Genomic DNA, 20938 nt, shown 5'->3' with positions numbered 1-20938 from the left:
AAAAAATTCCATTGATTCTTGAAGTTAATCTATCGTAAAAATACTATAAATCATGATAATTGACAACATAAAATATTAAAAAAATATTGTATGTGGTAGTCTTATTATGCCTTACATAGCGTCAAAGAAAGTACAACTTTGTAATAAGAAAACTTATTCCTTTATCCACGCAAACAATCGCTTCAAAAACTCCGTTAGTAGCCCTAAAACATACCATTTATATTATTGGGCCCGTGCATAGCACGGGCAACATTATCTAGTGTAATAATAAAAGTTTATTAAATCTTTATAAATAATATTGGAATGTGAATTTAATTATTATTGTATATTAACTTGAGGTTGTTATACAAACTCATAAACTTCAAAACTTGGATTCACCTCTGCTAATAACTACCATTGTTTCTACAAATTAAAACTAGTGTGGATGCCACATCAAGGTGCAGAAAATAAGAAAATACGAAACACATAATCATATACTAGAACAATAGACGATAATACATCATAGAAACTATACACTAACTATGCATTATGATACACTCAAAAAGTTGTATATAGCTTAACTATACATGTGATTTTATTGCAACTAATTTTACTTCTTTTTATTTGATTTTGACCAACTCAAAATCTCCTCTAAACAATCTCAAATTTTAGATATGAAATCCTCTCAATGTTTTGAGTCTTTTGATATATAATTCGCTTGAAGCGATTCATATTTGTGATACATAAAAATTTTAAATCAAGTTTTGAAACTTTAATGGCTAAAGTGGAAGGAAGAAGTAGAAGCGTTATGGCTGAATGGCCAGTTCAAATAATTTTAACAAAGTTGGACCAATTTTCTTGTAAATAGGATGGTCGAGTGGCCAATTCCCATAATTATCCCAACTTTATAGCGTGATAATTAGGGGCGTGCATCGGTCGGTTAAATTTAGTTTTATGTATTATCGGTTCAGTTTATCGATTTTCAATTTTGAATATGCTAAATTAATAAGATATTTTTTATCGGTTTTTTGATCGTTAACGATTCGATTTTTGGTTTATCCAATAAAAAAATGCTCATTAAATGAATATATGACTTCTCACTTCTCTCATAATTTAGCGCGATACAGTGAAATAAGCAAATCTGTAAATGTTTTGATATAGTGAAACAAGAAAGATAGTAACATTTAATTTTGATATAGTGAAACAAGAAAGATAGCAATATTTAATCATGTAGATGGTAGTAGAGTACTGATATAGTGTCTAGTTATGTTAAATTGCTAATATTTAGTATTTATGAAAGGTAAAGTAGGAAATTACTACCGTCTTAATGGGTTATCAGTTTACCCAATAACCCAATAGTAAAAACCAAAATCGAACCGATAACCCAATAAAAAAATTTATAAAATCATTAAAAATTTGTTAACCCAATAACATCTTTTCAGTTCATTTTTTACACACACTGGTGATAATTACGATCCTAAACATTTCAATCAATTAATTTACAAAGTGTATAGATTGTGTATAATTTTTACTAAATATATTAATTTAATGCATATGTTAGTATACATGTTATATTGATTAACTAGTTGGTCAAACGGTATATATCCATACTTTCCTCTTTATATTTAGCTAGGCGTAATTATTATTTTGTTTTTTTGGTAACTTACACTTAACACTTAAAACATATATACCTCATTTATATTTTATATTTCATGTACTATGAAAATCCTAAACAACTAGAATGACTTTGTTGGTGTATGCCCTATAGTATAAGCAATAATTAAGCACCGTGGTTTTGATCTTTTAATTTATTCAAGCAATTTTTATTTTATTATTCAACCGTAACTTATGACAACATACAATTATTGAGAATACTATAAATTTGAGAATTCCCTATAATAGATCTTTGAATGTTCAGTAACAAATATAAAATTACTACCACTAAGTAGTGAAAAGAAAAATGCCACCTTAATTACCTTCTGGATTAATTAATTGGACAAAAAATTATACAACTTTTACCAGCTATTGAAAACCATTTAAGTCAAAACTCAAACCCACATTAGAAGAGAGAATAAGATGAAACTAACATGCTATTGAAAACCATTCAAGTCAAAAAGTATCCTACTGGATTTATAATGTAATACCTACAATGGATCAAAATACTAGGTGTTCGTTCTTCTGCAGCAAGGTTTCAAATCCGTGTCCATGAGTCTAGCGTGCTGCGCTCACCAGAGACCTTGGGGATATAATGCAAGAGAAGTGGCGACTCTTACTGAAATGATGCAACCATATCTTTGAAGTGAGCAAGGAGAACGTCAACTGTCATGACTTGATGATCAGGTTTGTCTCTCACTCGAACACTCACCTAGAATCATTTTCACAAATAGAAGACCAGATTTTTTCAGCAAAAATAAAAGCAGTAAAACTTGGCTACAAAATGAGAAGACAAGAAATCATATGGAGGAAATGCATGAACCCAGGAAACTGACAACCAGAAATATCACTAAGCAGAATATTTGGAATGAGAACCAAAAGTTGATGTGCACCCCCATCAAATCAGCAAAATAAGATATATATTTTTTTCCAAACAAATCAATCACCAGCTCAGCAGAAACACCTTGCCTAGTAAAGTCAGAATTATCCAGCCATAGGTGATCTGATTGGCTACTAAATCTATCAAATAGTTTTGAGATTCTCAAAGCTCCTTCATGTGAATGTTATAATGGGACTGATCTTTTGGTGGGAAATATTCAGTTTGCAACTACTTTCAATTGTTTAGCTGCTACTGAAGACACCATCTAGGTGACATCATAAGAGAATTTGTTCCTAAAACATCTCTGTTACCAGGGCTACTGTAAGAGAATTTGTCAATGAACCTCCACAAATCATGCTGGAAGCCCTTTTCTTTCTAGTTCTTCAAACGGGGTGGGATAGAGACAAATCAGTAATTAGTAGAAAGTTTAGCATAAGATACATCTTTGTCAATAATAGGAGTTGGAAGAAGAGGAACAAGAAGAAATCAAACAAGTGAGCCACAAAATATCTCAATCAATACAAAACAGTACATACAAGAAGTTTATTATCAGCCAGAACCTTTTCTTGACAAAGATTATTTCAGAACCTTAGAGAGCTGATGGAGCTGGATCAAAGTGATATGGAATTTTTTCTTAGTTTGTTCAGTTGCACATTTTAAAAAGAAATATAGCAATGCATGCTGTAGGGATAAAGCAGTGAAGGTTGGGGGGAAATAAAATACCTGCCCACTAGTGGCTTCAGCTTCTCCAACAACCAGAATATAGTTATATTGTGCCACTTGAGCCTCTCGTACCTGCATATACATTAAAAGCCACAAGCAATTGTTTAACAGACCAACAAAAGGTTTCAATTTGAGATTGAACTTGTATTGCTTGAGAGAAAAATTTATCAAATCATCAAGTGTGTAGCTTCAAAAACTGAAAGCATTACATAATACCATTTTCAATCATGTGCTCTCCAGAGTACAAGAGCAGATATATGAAAGATTTCAGGTTTTACCAATTATTTTGTGGACGGATGCTACCTCCTCTTTACCTATTTTTCAGTCAACTAATTAATTTGTCTGGTTGCTTTATGAAGCCAGATGTTGCTCAACTAATTCAAGAAAATGTCAGTCCTTTTTTTACAAACCGTAATGGTTACAGTTAGAAGGATTTAATCTCTTATGCCATGGACTAAATGGTAAAATGACCTAAACTATGTCACACTGCATAGGTGAGTTTTCACAAGGATATAGGTTGATCAACTTTAATGGAAAAATTGATAAATTTGTTCATTGCTGAAATGAACATAAATCTGTAGGGCACTATGACCTTTTCCCCATGACCAAGTATATGATCATATTGACCATCCTAATGATTTCAATAGTGCTCTGCACAGATTGGTGAACGAGAGGTTAAGTGACAAAACTGGTGGACCCTTATTGATCATAACTTGCCAAGTCTTATGGAGTACCTATTACAAATGGACCTACTACAAATGATCCTTCTGTAAAATAAACTTCCCAGAAAACAGAGAAACTCCATGTACTTGGCCCTTGGACCTAAATGTTACTGTATACTAATAATGAGATCATATAGGAAAAATGCTAGTGACCCTCATAATGCAAACCAATCATGCATTTTACATGACAAACTACAATAAGAATCTAACCTTTTTCTGGATTGTCCTGTCACTTGTATCAACATCAACGTAATAACCAGCATCATGTATCTGCTCCCGGAGCTGAATAAAAGAAGAGCAACAGGTTAAAGCAATTTTTTTTTTTTATTATTATTTTTTTTTTGATAACCGAGAAATCCGTCTGTGACCCGCCCTTTGGACCAATCACAGCCTTCTAAACTCGGTGGATAATGGGCCCGCCCCTCTACCCTTCTCCACTTAAATACCGGGCTTCACTTTGCATGGTGTGAGGCTTGAACTTGCGACCTAAGCCGCAAATCCTCCACCTTCTGCCACAGGTTAAAGCAATTTTCATAATGGATTAAGTACACAAAAAATTATTCACGAAAGGATATTTGGTAAATAAACTCAGCATATTTATATTTTATCAATCGGCAATTGACTTTTTTATATTACGTCCCTTTTTTGCCTTGACGTACCCCTATTGCAACGCATGACATGGGTGAAGGTGTTTCACGCGGTGGATTCTTCAAAATAGACTTAAATCAACAAAAAAACACGTGGCCTTATTAAAAAAACTATATGTGCCCTTCAGGATACATACGCAGTGATCATGAGTTGTTGGGGCTCCAACAGTCCTCAACAACATCCAACTCTTTATCTTCCTGTCGAGGAAGTTGGCAAGATATGGGAGCTGAGCCAAAAAGCTACCCTTCCCTATCAACTGTCCAACTTCTCTACTCAGCATCTTCAATAATACATGTATGCAGGTTCTACCAACTCTGTGATTCAAAGCACTTCACAATCACTCTTCATGATTTGAAGACAACACCAACAGTGCAATTGTAGATGCCAACAAAAAAATCCTATAATTTTTTTCTCAAAATCTGCAACTGCACAATTTACAGCACTTCAAAATCCTGCTTCATGCTTTGAAGCCAACACCAACAGTGCAATTGCAGATGCCAACACAAAATCCTATATTGTGTTTTTTACCCCTCAAAAAGTCTATCTGTACAACCATGTTACTGTGGTTGAGAAACTACATACATCCAGCCTACTTATTAACTAACAAATTGAAGTTTAAATCTACAAGTATCAACAATAAATTTCTATTGCTGTACTTATGTTGTTCCTTCTTGGTAATTTTAATTAGTAAAACAACATACCTAGTTTTTTTTTTTTTGACAAAGGTAACAGTAGAATACCTAGTTATTAAAAAAAGAAAAAAAAAAGGCATCAACTAATGACACTACTTACTGTAAAGAACGAATAGAAATAAGAGAAGAAAAACTAAACCTAACTACCATGAGTACCCTTTGAGTCGAATAAAAAGAATGAGACATACCCAACAGTAATAACATTACACGAAAATAAAAAATATCTAAGGAATATCATCCAATCAGATGCACAGACAGGATTTAGAGAAGGGAGTCTTTTAATAGTTAAACCATTAATACATCAATAGGATAAAGTACGTAAATGTAACTAACCTTAAGTGCATATGACTGCGATTTATCGGAAACAGGGCAGACCATAGCTTGACGTGGACTAAGCCAGAAAGGCCATTTCCCTTTGAAATGCTCCAAAAGAATAGCGAACATACGCTCAACTGACCCAAGGATCGCTCTATGTATCATAACTGGTCTCTCTCTCTTACTTTCATCTTCTGCTGAGTATGATAGGTTGAAACGTTGAGGGAGTTGGAAATCAAGCTGAAAAACACAGCATTCAGATGATACTTCCAACATGGTACAAAAGAACATGCAGAAAAACTTTAAGGCAGGTGAATTTCAAAGGTAAAGAATGATATTGTTTGTGAAAATGAACCAAGGAGAATAAGAACAAAAATGACCTGCAATGTCGCACACTGGAATTTCCTCTTCATTGCATCAGAAACACTTATATCAATTTTTGGGCCATAAAATGCTCCGTCTCCTTCATTGATCTAATTGAATGGGATTCTTTAAGTAAAAGGCATGATAAAAGCAATTAAGAAAACGAAATAACCAAAAAAACACTGATACATGGGGACTACCTCAATTTTCCATATATAAACAGGAAAATTGCAAGAGGGGCAACCCCCAACCCTCACTTTTTCTGTCAGGTAACGCGAAAAAGGTACTCCCTACATCTCATTTTATATGAAAACATTTGATTGTGCAAGGAGTCTAAGATATTAGCTTAAATAGTATTAACGTAAACACAAGTTAAATTAGAATTCCTAATAGTAGAAATGTAGAATGGTGCCAGTATTAAGAGATCTGACATAATTTTTAAATGAAGATTTTCTAAAAAAGAAAATTGATGAAGTGATTCGACACATAAATTGGGATGAATAAAAATAAAAGCACCAAAAATAGGAGTAAAACCATTGTTTTTTAATCGGCAAAAAGGGAGTACAGTCATTATAGATGTAGTCCGACAGTCTGACAACTTTACATTTTAAAATCCAACAAAATTGATAGCAAACCTCCCAGGGCTTCCCATGCTCGTTCAATGCTTCAGAAAGAGCAGCTTCAGCCTTTACCCAAGTTTCTATGTCTCCGAGATATTTTTCAGGCCTCTGCAAGTCAGAAATATGTGTTGGTATACATGGAAAGAGAATGTACGCATGTGGAAAATGTGAAAAACATTCACAACATAAATGTTCCATACTAAGGGTGTATCTGTAATGACTATTAAAATAATAAATGCATGTAGTATCAATATCAGCTGAGATCGCATATAACGAATTTGAAGGATAATGGAATAGATAAAGTAGTACCGTTGATAACTTCAGGTCAAAAGTGAAACCAAATATCTTATACACATAGCTGATGAACTCTAAGACACCCTTGACTTCATCCTTAATCTGCAACATGAAGAACTTAGATTAAACTAGTTTCCAAATAATGTTATATGTTAACTGCACATAATCATAAATCTTAACAAACCTGTGACTCTCTGCAAAAGATGTGTGCATCATCCTGCAAAGGAATAGGGTTATAAAAAAAGGTTGTTTTAGCACAACAGAGCTATTAAGATGTTTTGTAGAAAAAGATTCTACAGGTGGAAGTTCCTTGGCAATAGACTATCCCAGATATGAAAAAACAAATAAATATAACCGCCAATTGAACAATGTGAATAAAAGGACCTAAGAGCCTATAGGTTGCTTCTTATGCAGGAAGAAACATGGAAAATTCATGTCAAACAAATAACTAATGCTCCTTGAGGAAAACACTAGCATGATCATCCATAAAAGATGAAAAGGAAACAAAAAAGGTGTTACCTGCTGAAATCTCCTGACACGTGTTAAGCCAGTAAGTGCACCACTGGCCTCATTCCTGTGCAGAACCCCAAAGTCAGCCAGACGAAGTGGTAGCTCTGCATTGTTGGACAGATGGTTAATGTGTTGCTTGCAGTGGCAATGGGATCAATGAGATAGATAGAGGCACTATAAAGACGAAACTAAATTCGGGTATGGTGCAGCAGACTGCTAAAGGCTGGTACTAATAATGAGAAGATCTTGGACTTTATGAAAAGACTATTTGCAGTGAACATGTTGCATGTCAAACAATCTTCCTTTTAGATAACAAATCTCCATCAAATTTCATCCCTCAACAAGGTGCACTGCGTTGAGCTTCTTCGTAATTTGACCAACTGATGTTAGAATAATACCAACAACAACAATATACCTGGTGTAATCCCACAACTGGGGTATAGAGAGGGTAGAGTGTACGCAGACCTTACCTCTACCTCGTGGAGGTAGAGAGGTTGTTTTCAAAAGACCCTATTACCACTAACATTTCGTCGTCAAGTGTCCTTAATGTTTTATTGATCAAGTAATAAAATTTTATAAATAAGGGAAGGAAAACATCCGCATACAAGAAGTATACAAAGTGTCCGCTATGTTATCAAAAGACCCCAGTACCACTAACATTTCGTCGTCAAGTGTCCTCTATGTTTTATTGATCAAGTAATAAAATTTTATAAATAAGGGAAGGAAAACATCCGCATACAAGAAGTATACAAGTGTCCTCTATGTTATCATAAAAATCTCATATCAAGCATGATTAGTTTCAAGAAATTGCATGCAAGACCAATACTACAACTAAAGCGTGCAAGTAAAGCAAGAAAAGAGGAAAGTAACTGCTGGGTGGAGCAAAGTAACTATTGGAAAATCTCACCCCTGTAGGAGCGAACCCTGTGATCAAATATTAAACAATGACCCGGGCAGTTCATTGGCTTCAGCCCAAATTCTTGCTTTTCAATCTGCAGGTCAAAGAAGCAAGAACCATTTTACTTAGGAAAGCATCTAGCTGAAATTAGCGGCCAGAGGCACCACTTCTTACAAGACAAGATACTATAACCCTAGCTAGAAAAAGTGCAAATTTTAATGTGAACAGCATTGTCCAACAAAAAGAAAGGAAGACTAAAAACAACATAAATCTAGCTTGTTTTTCAGAACTAAATATCTCAAATAAATGAAGGTTCATCTTATTTCTACTAATTATCTGGCATTTCTATCCTAGTTGAATAACCTGCAAGTCAATTTATGAGCAAATCTGATTGTATCTTTTTATTTCTTTTTGGTGTAAATTGAATGAGTAAATGATTAGGAACTCCAATTACAGTTCTTGGAAGCTTTTGTATATGCTAGTCTTGGGGCTCCTCCTTTTCTTTCCTTTTTTCTGTTCTCTTTTGGATGTAATGACAGCACTTTCTTAGTGCTGATTTTGACATCAATAATATTAACCCTTCAGAAAAGAACATGCATACTAGAAATTTAGTGAAACATGAAACATAAAGAACATAATGTTTAAGCTTATCCAGAACAAATATATTAAATCAGCTTTAAATATAAGTTTTAGTTTGGAAACCACATTTATAACAACGTATTTCACAGTCATATGTCTTAATCCTGTACCGATTCATCTGTTGACTAAACTGCTCACTAAGTTGGGATCAATAAATGCAAATTTATTTTAATAAATTCGCGGAAGTGTCCTTTCACCTTGCAAATACTTCTCCATCTTATAGCACTTAAATTGATCCATCATACGCTGACAAAATATCTGGAGGTTTTACCCCTGTTTTCTTTTTTAATAAGTAATTTTCCCCTCATTTCTTCATATTATAACTATGATTCCAAATTTCACTGATAGGAACCCTTCTCCAAAATCCTTCCCCAAAAAATAAGGATGCTTATTCTTTCTTTTATATGAGTGTTTTTCATGACCGGGAAATTTGTTTGGAGCCAACCCTCTGATATGAGTGTTAGTAGGATTATTTAACTCCAATTACTTGACCAGAACCGAACTTCAGAGTTATATGCTGTTCATAAATTTTACGACTGATTTGTATAAATAAGGGAATTGCTTCTCTTGCGGGAAATAATTACTCCTTTCAAAAATGTAATAGCCACCCGGAGAGTGCAATGACTGAGTAAGGCAACCATCTGCAGTATGCATCTCCGTACACTATCTACATTTGAAAAGGACTTCCTTTACACTGCGTCTTTACAACAAAGTCTAAGAGAGATATACATATGTGCTTCGAGTTACAACAATTTTCCTTTTTGCCTTTATAATAAAATACTCCAGGCAGCTGATAAGCTCAAGTGGGGACACCAGAAAGGAGTTTATACAGTCAAGGAAGGGTATCAACAATTGTGCTCTAGAAACCCTGCGATAGATAACTGGCCCTGGAAACTCATTTGGAGGACCAAGCTACCACCTAAGGTAGTTTTTTCACCTGTACAGCTCTATATGAGGCATGTCTCACCTAAGACAACAAAAAGAAAAAAGAAAAAAGAAAAATCCAGTTCCCAAACAGATGCTATATGTGTAAAAAAGAGGCTGAAACCCCCAGACACCTTCTTCTTCATTGTGAGGTGGCCTCAGAATTATGGAGCATGTTTTTTTGTCTCTGTGGCATCAATTGGACCACACCCCTCACAGTTAAGGATGCATATGAGAGTTGGAGCCTATGGAAAGTTGACAAAGCCATCAAGAAGATCTAGATTATGATACCTGCTTGTATTTTTTGGTGTATTTGGTTAGAGAGGAACAAGAGATGTTTTGATGGAGAGTCAACTGCTTTAGGCATTTTGAAGAGTAGGTGCATTGCAAATTTGTTTAGTTGGTCCAACTTGTATCCTGCTGTTAATGCAGAACAACTTAAGGATTTTACTAACTCATTAGTTCTGGCTTAGATAGTTTGTATAGTTAGCCAGAGATTTTTTTGTAAGCTCAAATGCCATAGCTTGTAAATCTTGCATCTTCTTGATGCTGTTATTAATAACACTTATCTTATCAAAAAAAAAAAAAAAACTCCTAGAAGAATCTATATTCCAGAAATTAGAGGTTTTAAGAAAATGAAAAACTAATTCAGATACACCATAATTAATATCAGAGCTGCTTATTAGTGCAGCCAAATTTACCTCAAACACAAACATGTTCTCCTTATAATTTGCAGCATGACCAGAAGTTTCCCATAACTGCATATTGTACATATTTGGACTCCAAACCTGCATGGATCATGTATCAAGACAAGCACTCATAAACAGAATAGCACATAATTCTCTTGATTGTTTTTTATCCCTGAACCAGGAAAGGTAACAGGTTAAGCTTCAATGGTTCAACCTTTTGTCCTTGATAATATAGATCAATATATGGATTTTTGGGAGTCGCTAGGGAGATGTTGTAATTAACTGTATGGATATTCCCAGCAGTCTTTTGTATCTTTTGGTGTTGGTACCTTCTTGGTACTTAGTCAATAAACCTTTATCTTATTTAAAAAAAAATGGTTCAACCTTTTGCCTGAGGAGTGAGAGCAAGGGATAAAGAGAAAAAGCAGAGAAAATTCATAGTCCAAGACAAAAAAAGAGGAGGACGAGTTAGACATAATATCTAATCATAAGAAGCAGACACCACATGAATTGTTGCATCGACACGGGACGCAGGTCAGACACAACTTCCCTTTCTGTTTGATTTAATCTCTTTAGTACATGTGTGTTCTCTGATTACAAGTCTCCCTTGATCGAGTAAGGGGTGTCTGATGTTGAGACAGCAACTACACCTAATCTTTGACAAGAATATTGGAGTCAGTTAACAAGATTTTAAATGGTGCCATCTTTACTTAGCCAACTTAGCCAGATTAATCTCGTTCAAGCTAAAGTTGACTCTTTAATTTGGAAAAGGGATGCCAAGGGTCTATTCAAGGTTAGAACATGCTAGAAGCAATTAAGGAATCCAACTGGTAGCTGCCATCTGGTGGATCATCTGGAAAGAAAGGAACACAAGAATTTTTTAGAGCAAAAAGAAATTTGTTATCAGCATTAACAACAGATGCATTTCTTTGATTTTTATTGGGAGGCCATGATAGACTTTTTGAGCTCATTACACAACTTGTAATGAGCCTTTTCTATGTATACTTTGCAGCAGTTTGCTACTCTTTAATACAAAACTTTCACCAATCAAAGAAAATAAATTAAGGTCCAACACACTGCCAAAACTTCCAATCACCCACCTTAGGAACACTGTAAAATAGAGAATACAAAGTTGAACTCAAAAAACAACCATCATTCTTACTCAAAGTCTAATCAAAGAAGAAAAGAACCTGGTTTGATGAATAAAGGAATTGGCTCCACCTTTATAGTACCCCTAATTAGTCTTTTTCTTTCCTCAAAGTTACAATGTTCTCTTTCGGTCTATGACTGTTCTGCTCATTCACTGAATTTGTTCCGTGCTACAGGCTGCTTTTATCCTACATCTCTCATTTATATTTTAAATCCCTGCACAATAGACTTATTTCCCATATATTTTATTTGGTACTTAATGCTATTTAGGATGCAGAACTAAGAATTATGGGACTCTTGCACCCTTTTAATTTTGCATTTTATAGCTATAGATACTTCTGCAAAACTAATCCTCCAGCTTCATATTATTTTGCACTTGGTAACTTTGTTTTATATCACAAAACAGTACATGGGTCGTACTGTAACCTTATATACAAGTGTACTCCTGATTTCACTTTTCTACGTCTAAATTGAGTCTAACACATCAATAATAGAGACAGTGTCATTACTAAAAGGGTGTATCTGTGTCATTTCCCTCTTCATCTTAAAAGTATAGTGTCTTTGTGTTCATGATTACGTCTCCATATCCTTGCTATTTTGATCTAGTCTAAGGACGTAATTGATTGTCAATGAAGAATTTTAAGGCACCACATGCTGATCTCTTTCGACAAGGGGCAAAAAGGATTTAGTCCCACTAAATAATGAGGAGTGCACTATCCATATCAAATGAAATCAAGAAACAAATGTTGTTTCAGAAAGAAGACAGTTTCGGCAATTGTCCAGGCTGAACTCCAACCAGTCAATAGTCCCAGCAGTTCAAACTAAACTTACATTGGTTCCACTGTGGTTCAAATAGTCCTTCCAACTAATAAATTTAAGCACAAAGCTAGTTACCTCCTCGTAGCCTCTCTTCCAATACTGACTCCGTATGAACTCCAGCAATTTGTTGCAAATTCGAGCACCATGTGGAAGAAAGAAACAACTTCCAGGGCTGGAATGCACAATTCACATTTAAATATTATGAAATATTTCACCTAAGTGGGAATTACAAGGCACACCTTCTTACATTTTTTTTATAACAAGGTAAAATAATTTGAAGGCATACCTTAATGGATGAAAGAAGAAAAGCTCCTGCTTCTTAGTCAGCTCTCTGTGATCGTATTTCTTTGCTTCCTCCAGCATCGCTAGATATTCCTATAACAGAAATTATTTTACTAAAAAGTCCTCACTGGAAGCAGTACTTTGACCTTCTCTCAGGAGTCAGGATAACAGAAATACTCTACCTTTTGCTTTTACTGATAAATAAAATATTATTTCATTAATTCATCAAGCTAGCACCCAAATAACGTACAATGACATGTGGGCTACGCTTCATCTCCTACCAAACTCACTAAACAAAGATACTTTTAAACGTAATTGTAATGCAATCACAACTCACAAGAAGTGACGCCAGAAACACATTGATGGATTCAGCTTTGCAACATCAGATACTTTTAAAAAGAATAAAGCAATTCCAAAGATTATAACCCTGAAATAATTGAGAGCTAAACCATCTCAAACAATATAAGGGATTATTTCCTCTTTATTCTCTATCCATTTCCTCCATTGAAGGCAGGGCAGATATCAAGCATATGAAAATTAAGTGGTCTACAGTTTCATCGTCCTTTTTTAGTAAACAAATTTTATAATTCTTTTTGTACTGGTTATTACAGAAAGGCATAGTGGCAGAGGAAGTTAAATGCAGAAACGACGTAGCCAGCTTTTGAAAGTCACCTTTAACTGTTTCTTATCTGGATAAGATATTCCATAAACTCTTTGCAAGCTTTCTCGGTCCTTGTCTCCCCTCCAATATGCTGATGAAGCCTAGAATCATTAAATTGATCAGAAAAGAGAAAATCAAATCAACACACATAAGCAGACTCCTTCTTCTAGAACATACGCAACAACGCACCTTTGTACAAGCTAGTGCTTTAACAAAAGATGTATTTGGTATATGCGGACCACGGCATAGATCAACCAAGGGACCACATCTATATACAGTGATTGTTTTGTCTTCAGGTAAATCTCTAATGATTTCAACCTAATTAAAATATAGGGGAAAATAAATTAAGATGTGAAATCACAGGAGAGAACATTTCCTGAAAATTGTTGCACAAAGAAAAGCCTGGAAGGATCAGGACTGCAAGATCACAGCAATTTAACCTTAAACCTATTATCAGAGAACATATCAAGAGCTTGTTGCCGTGAAACTTCAATGCGTTCAAAAGGCTGTTTCTCCTGAGAAATCAAGGGAAGTTAGTCGCATGCTGGAAATAATGCAGGAAAAAAATAAACAGCATACTGCAGCAACAGGAAAGAGCATTGTAGCCATTGCTAATCAGAAAAGAGAAGATAAACTAATGAGGTGCTAATTGGGTGATGATATAGATCATTAACAGTGCCTATTATTCTTATATCTCTATCTTACACTTTGGTACAATCTTATGGTTGCATCGCTGATGAGGTATGTATGTAGGATCATAGAAGGAAGAAGATTCATCTACCGTAAGAGAGCATATACAAAAAAGATACACATAATTGGTTGGGCGCAGCTGTGTCCACCACAGTATAAATAGTGACCCTGCTCTGGTGAATGTTCTATAAAAGGGTTGGAGACATCCCAACAATTAACTTAACTAAAGAATTGCTCTTAGTTCAGCAATCAGCACACAGACGGTTCTGTTTTGAATTTACTTGACAAAAGACTGACACAAAACATATCAAATTTGTTGAAATGCACTTTCCTTTTTACCAACTTCCTAACCATATAGCACAGAAAGTAAAATCTTTCACTAAGTTTATAATCACATGGAAGTCATCAATCAAAAAAAATCACATCAGAGTAACGAGAAACATAATACTCAACCAAAAAACATTCAATCCCTTTTTTACAATCAATCAGAACATAGAAACTCCAAAAGACAGAACTGTGGAAGTATAAAATTCAAGAGGCAACAAGCAATTAACGTTATGGTCATTAGATCAAGGCAACTCTGACAGACAAAAGAGTAATACCAACACAGCTTTTGCTGCCTCTGCCTCAATCCCTTTAAAATGATCCTCATTTAACCCCAGATCACCATAAAAGGCATCGTAATAGAAACCCTGCAGAGGCAGTTTAGACATGTCATAACAGATTGGAAGCAATATGAACTGAGTAAAGAATAAACTATAATGAGAGAAAGAGAGGAGGAAGCAGGTAGTGGAACAATGTTATCTTATTTAGTGTTTTTGAGAATAACAATGTTATCTAAATTTGCCTAACTCATTTCAAGGAATATGGATTTCTTAAGAAGTTAGTTCATCAATAATATGTTAGGCTCAAATGATGAAATGCCACACTAAATGATAGTACTGAGGACAGTTCCTTGGGTTTTTTTTCTTAGGATGGCTCTTTCAACCGGAAAATCAACATAGGTTATGCCTGAAGTTAATGCAGCAACTACAGATACTAAAGGTGGGATGTAGAATCGTCCCAAGGTATTTACCAGGAGATCAGCTATCAAATAAAGCGGTTAAGCAATAAGTACCAACCAAAGTTGAATTATTTTTTGGAAACTACTTAAGCTTATCATCAGCTTGCTAGCTATTTTCACTTTAATCAATTCATACAGAAGAAATGCAATAATCCTGCCAAAACTCCATCAGCCATGCAAGATAAGAAAAGGTTTCATAACATGATGTAGACCCCAAAACTAATCAATCAACTATGCCACAAAGTCATCAACTATATGAATCCTCCTCCATCTTGCTCTGTTTGGGCCCATTTCATTCCAATACTAGATAATTTTGTCTCAGATTTCAGAAAACTTCTAAACTGTGAGGGGCCATTTGGTAGAGTGTATAAAAACAATGCTAAATAGAGTGTATTAGTAATGCTTGTATTAGCAATGCATGTATTAGTTATGCTTCCATTAATTATACATGTATTATTTGAATGCATTGTTTGGTTTGATGCATTAAAAATAGCATGCATTGCATAAAAGAAATTATTTACAAAGATACCCTCCACTAATATGGTGGAAAAGATGTAAAAAAGGTTTTGAGGGGCAATTGGGTCTTTTAGCATGTTAATGCATGCATTAAAACCATTGCATTGCTAATACCTAGAAATTCATGGTATTAGCAATGCACACCTTAATACACAATAGAGTGTATGACTAATGCAAGCATTAGTTATACATAGGTTGGAAAAGATTGGAAAAGAGTACCAAACAAGGTACTAATAATACACAAAGCTAATACATGCATTATTTTTCCTACTACACTCTACCAAACGACCCCTAAAATAAACTTCAGTATTTAACGATTAGGCAAAAGCGATACCTCTCCTCTTGTTGTACAAGGTCCAATACACAATTTGCAGCCATATTTCCTCTCCAATGACTAAGAAAACCACCAAAAACACATCAAAACTTAATAAAGAGCATAGCAAGTACTCTATTAAAAACATTTTCCAAAAATCAAAACTTGATGAAGACATAACCACAATGTGGTAGACAAAGGGCTAAAACCTCGCCAAGAATGTGCGCACTCGAGTGCCAAAACGTATCGCGACCCTCGTCACTGTCAAAAGTGAAGAGCTCGAGCTTACAGTCACTTTCCAATGGCCTCAACAAATCCCAAAGCACCCCATTCACCTTTGCTATCAAAGCATTGGAACCCAAGCTCTTCGATATCTCCTTCGCTATATCCAAAGGCGTAGTATTCCATTTCTTCCCCTCCTTCACAGTTCCATTCGGTAACTCAATCCTAATTTAACACAATCATAACCAACATTCAAAAAATTTAACTAAAAAAAAAAAAAACATATTAAATATTCCCTCCGTCCAAAAAGGAATGGCAATGTTCAAAGCACTAATCTTTTGTGTATTTACAAACATACTTAACATTTTTTAACTAAAATTTGCATATTTAAAAAATACGTAAAACTACTATAAATCACAACTTTATAGTTAAAAACTATTTTTTTTTATAGAATATGAAGAGATCATACTCGAGGCAAGTTTTTGTGCGAGACTGCAACTAGCAATAAAGTCATACTTAAAACTAATTTTAAAATAAAAGTTAACTACAAATGAACACCATAAATCACTTCTAAAAACATTTAAGGGGTCATTTGGTAGAATGTATAAAAATAATGTTAAATAGAGTATATTAGTAATGCTTGCATTAGCAATGCATGTATTAGTTATGCTTGCATTACTTATACATATATTATTTTTATGCATTGTTTAGTTTGATGTATCAAAAATAGAATGTATTGCATTAAAAAAATTATTTACAAAGATACCCTTCACTAGGTGGAAAAGATATAAAAAAAGGTATTGAGGGGCAATTGGGTTTTAATTGAGTTAATGCATGCATTAAAACCGTTGCATTGTTAATACCTAGAAATCTATAATATTAGCAATACACACCTTAATACACAATAGAATGTATAACTTATGCAAGCATTAGTTATACATAGGTTTGAAAGGAGTGGCAAACAAGATCCTAGTAATACACAAGGCTAATCAGGGGCGGATCTACGTAGTAACGTGGGGGTGCCATGGCACCCCCACGTTACTACGTAGATCCGCCCCTGATTAGCCTTGTGTATTACTAGGATCTTGTTTGCCACTCCTTTCAAACCTATGTATAACTAATGCTTGCATAAGTTATACATTCTATTGTGTATTAAGGTGTGTATTGCTAATATTATAGATTTCTAGGTATTAACAATGCAACGGTTTTAATGCATGCATTAAAACCGTTGCATTGTTAATACCTAGAAATCTATAATATTAGCAATACACACCTTAATACACAATAGAATGTATAACTTAGGCAAGCATTAGTTATACATATGTTGGAAAGGAGTAGCAAACAAGATACTAGTAATACACAAGGCTAATCAGGGGCGGATCTACGTAGTAACGTGGGGGTGCCATGGCACCCAGTGATTTCGGTCGGAACTCGATATATATAGGTATGTATGTATCAGAATTGGTATAAATATAGTACATGCCACCCCCATTAACAAATGATCATGTAGCCCAATGGCATGCCGTCAAGTTAAGGCCCCTAAGGTCAGTGGTTCGAATCTTGACTAATACATTTTTTCTTACAAATATAATTAACACACCTTTTTGTTATTTGACAAAAGAATATTAAGGTTGACGAGATTCGAACCCATGACATCCTTTAATATTAAAACAAACCAACATGCTAAGTATGCTAATTTTAATGATAAAAAATTTATACTTTGTTTGAACAAGCTTTTAAAATGAAATTATTTTGAGATTTCTTTCTTTTCTTTTTCTTTTCCAACAGTGTTTTTAAAAATACATATTTTTGATAAGTATCAGTTTCTGTTTGATCAATTAATTTTAAAAACATTTATGAATCGCAATTAGTATTTGGCCAATCTTTTTAAAAAAATATTTCTCAATTTCTATTGATAATGGTTATTAATTTTTATCAACCATATCCAATTGTAATTTTTATCAACCAGATAAAAAAGTCTATTATTAAAAAAAAAACACTTTTTCAAGGAAAATCTATTTCTTTTAGATTTTGAAAAACAGTTTTTGCTACTTGCCAAAAACACTGTTTTCTCCTAAAAATTATGATCAAATACCACTTTTGGGGCCAAACGGGCTATTAGAGTTCTCCTATGTAAATTTCGAAATCACGCTATTATTCATAAAATGTGGCACCCACCGCCTCAAAATCCTGGATCCGCCATTGAGGCTAATACATGCATTATTTTGTTTAATACACTCTACCAAAGGACCCCTCCTTTTAAATTACTTTTCTGGGTGAGTTACAACATGGTTTCCTATTTTTTTAAAACAAAGTTTACATCTTTAACACATACAAAACATACTATAAATCACAACCTTTTACAGTAAATTTAATTGAGAAATTCTCGATAGAACAATCAAACTCAAGTCATTTATTTTTAAGCAGAGTGGTAATATAATAGAATAGATTATACAATTTGAGAAATAATTAGAGTTTACTTGATAGGATCAGGGGAGAGTGAAAGGCGCTGAAGGCGTTGCTGGTTTTGGATAGATACGAAGAGTGCGATACGCCTAGGAACAACAATTTCTAGATAATTTTCGTCTCTGGGGTAGGCAGTACCCATTGGAGGTTCTGCTGGCGGAGATGAGAAGAAGCGGCGGCGGAGTTAAAAGAGTTTAGACGGCAGAAGACGGCGGTTTTATACTGATTGCGGGAGCCAGACGTCGTCGTTTGAAAGCTTCGATTGGGTTGACTCAAAATTTATAGTTATTGAAAGTGTGGGGACTGTTTGCGTGGTGAACAAGGGCGACTCTTGTGATTTGGTAGGGTTTTTTATAAAAAAAAATGTTAATTGGAATGAAAGTCGTATACTTGCTAATAATATATTTTTTGATGCTACTATATTAGATTAGAAAATAATTACAAATATTAAATCTGAATTAATCGACTTATATAATATAATAAGTAATATTAAAATAATTTTAAATTATATATTTAAAATGATGAATTTTTAAAAAAAAGTTAAAATAGAAAATTATGATTTCAGAATGAAAATAGTAGCAACAACCTATTTTTAAAAAAATTATATAGCGATTAGCAGAAATGACGATTAGTGTGACGATTGTGGGTGTCAATTTGAATGATGTTGGCAGAAAATGATAATTTATGTATAACGGTTAGCGATGATAATTATTGACAATAACAATCAATAATGATTATTAATGGAGTAGTCAATAGTTGCAGTCGTCGATATTATGTGGCTGATGTTGGTGAAAATATCATTATTTGAAAATAAAATAAACAAAAATGAATAGTTAAAAACTTAGGTTGAAACACGAATATTTTCCTCTCATTAAGGAGACTCAAACTCATTTTGGAATAATTTTAAACGATCTAATAATATAACATTGACATATTTCTTTAAGATACAATAATCAGACAACATCGTGCAACTTAAACAACTTCAAATTAGTTGAGGAGTCCAAAGTTTCACCATGTTCAATGTATTTTTTTATTTTTTATTTTGTATAATGAATAACTTGAAGACTCTTTGTGCCTAACTTCATTACAATATCTCAAAAACATAAAATAAAAAATCTTATTCACAACATGATACTTCTCATCTACCCAACATAACATAAGGAAGAAAGCATACTTTTTATAAGTTTTTCATATAGTAAACATCGAGATAGTGAATAATAACTTGAGGTGTGGTAGAGTAATTATTAGTAGAAGATATTAAGATAGTAATTACACGAGTAACAAAGAACAATATCATCACTTTCTCCACTTTAGGCGCAATAATATATCATGCACTTTAATATATAGTTTTAACATTTAAATGCAAATAAACACCAATAATTGATAATGATATGGTGAATGATAATAAGACTGACAATATATAATTGTGGTAATTGTCGGTAAAGACTAGTGATTGTTATGGTAATGTTGTTTGATGGCAACGATTGTGGAATGGTGTTTGATGATACAAGCGATTGACTATGATAATTGGTGATAAAGTGTATGTGATTGAGGATGATAGTTATGGATGATGCATGACAATATTTGATAGTGATGAACGGTGGCGGCGAAAGTAATAGTAACAGTAAATGGAGTAGCAATAAAATGTCACTTTAATATAAAATTTTGAACAGACATCTTAATGATAATAAGTAGGCGTTTAACCATATGATTTGGGATCCAAATTTCAAATGTTGGCTTGAACTCAACGTTTTCTTTATGAAATGTGTTTAAAAAGCTCAACTTTGATTTTAAATCTCAATTTTCCCAACAAGCAGGATTTCAAATTTTAAAATATAAAACTTAACCCATTAGTTTATGTTTTGTGAAAAAGAAGTCTATGCTCGATGTGGACAAGATTGTTCATACCATGTGAAGGAATTGTATTAAAGAAAAACTACTTACTAATGTTGATTATTTGAACTAGTGAATCTTTGTAAAACTATATGTATTGAAAGTTTGTAATAACATTTAGTCGCAAATATTTATTTATAAAAAGAATACGACAATAAGTGGTTTATTAATGCGGCGCCTTTAGATATTCTGATACCTTGCTTATGTGTAAGATCCCGTACTTTTTCTATATTCTTGCATAATATGTGTGGCGTTATTTGGCATGGTTATATGAGGTGTATATGACTTGGTATCGTACATTGGAGATTAAGATTG

General features: G+C 33.9%; 1 protein-coding gene across 2 annotated transcripts; it reads right to left on the bottom strand.

Moving 5' to 3' along the window:
• Nucleotides 1-2047: 2047 nt before the first annotated feature.
• On the bottom strand, nt 2048-19042 carry LOC102591931 (threonine--tRNA ligase, mitochondrial 1-like). 2 transcript variants are annotated; one of them, XM_015312244.1, is made up of 20 exons: nt 18745-19042; nt 16252-16489; nt 16064-16123; nt 14753-14842; nt 13901-13975; nt 13650-13778; nt 13472-13561; nt 12804-12892; nt 12530-12689; nt 10562-10648; nt 8307-8391; nt 7409-7503; nt 7074-7106; nt 6905-6991; nt 6611-6703; nt 5993-6085; nt 5631-5852; nt 4168-4239; nt 3236-3307; nt 2048-2344 (listed from the first exon to the last, which is right to left on the bottom strand). In XM_015312244.1, exons 1-20 carry the CDS (start codon nt 18870-18872, stop codon nt 2249-2251), a joined length of 2094 nt encoding a protein of 697 aa, XP_015167730.1. In that variant the 5' UTR covers nt 18873-19042; the 3' UTR covers nt 2048-2248. The 2 variants fall into 2 exon arrangements, with proteins under 2 accessions (XP_015167730.1, XP_006355233.1); XM_006355171.2 differs by having other exon boundaries at nt 12593-12689; nt 18745-19040.
• Between the last annotated feature and the right edge of the window lie 1896 nt (nt 19043-20938).

The sequence above is a fragment of the Solanum tuberosum genome, unplaced genomic scaffold (assembly GCF_000226075.1).
Source record: "Solanum tuberosum cultivar DM 1-3 516 R44 unplaced genomic scaffold, SolTub_3.0 scf00191, whole genome shotgun sequence".
Taxonomy (NCBI): Eukaryota; Viridiplantae; Streptophyta; class Magnoliopsida; order Solanales; family Solanaceae; genus Solanum; species Solanum tuberosum.
Note: the sequence above shows the minus strand (reverse complement) of the source record. Positions and strands in the feature narration are given on the sequence as shown.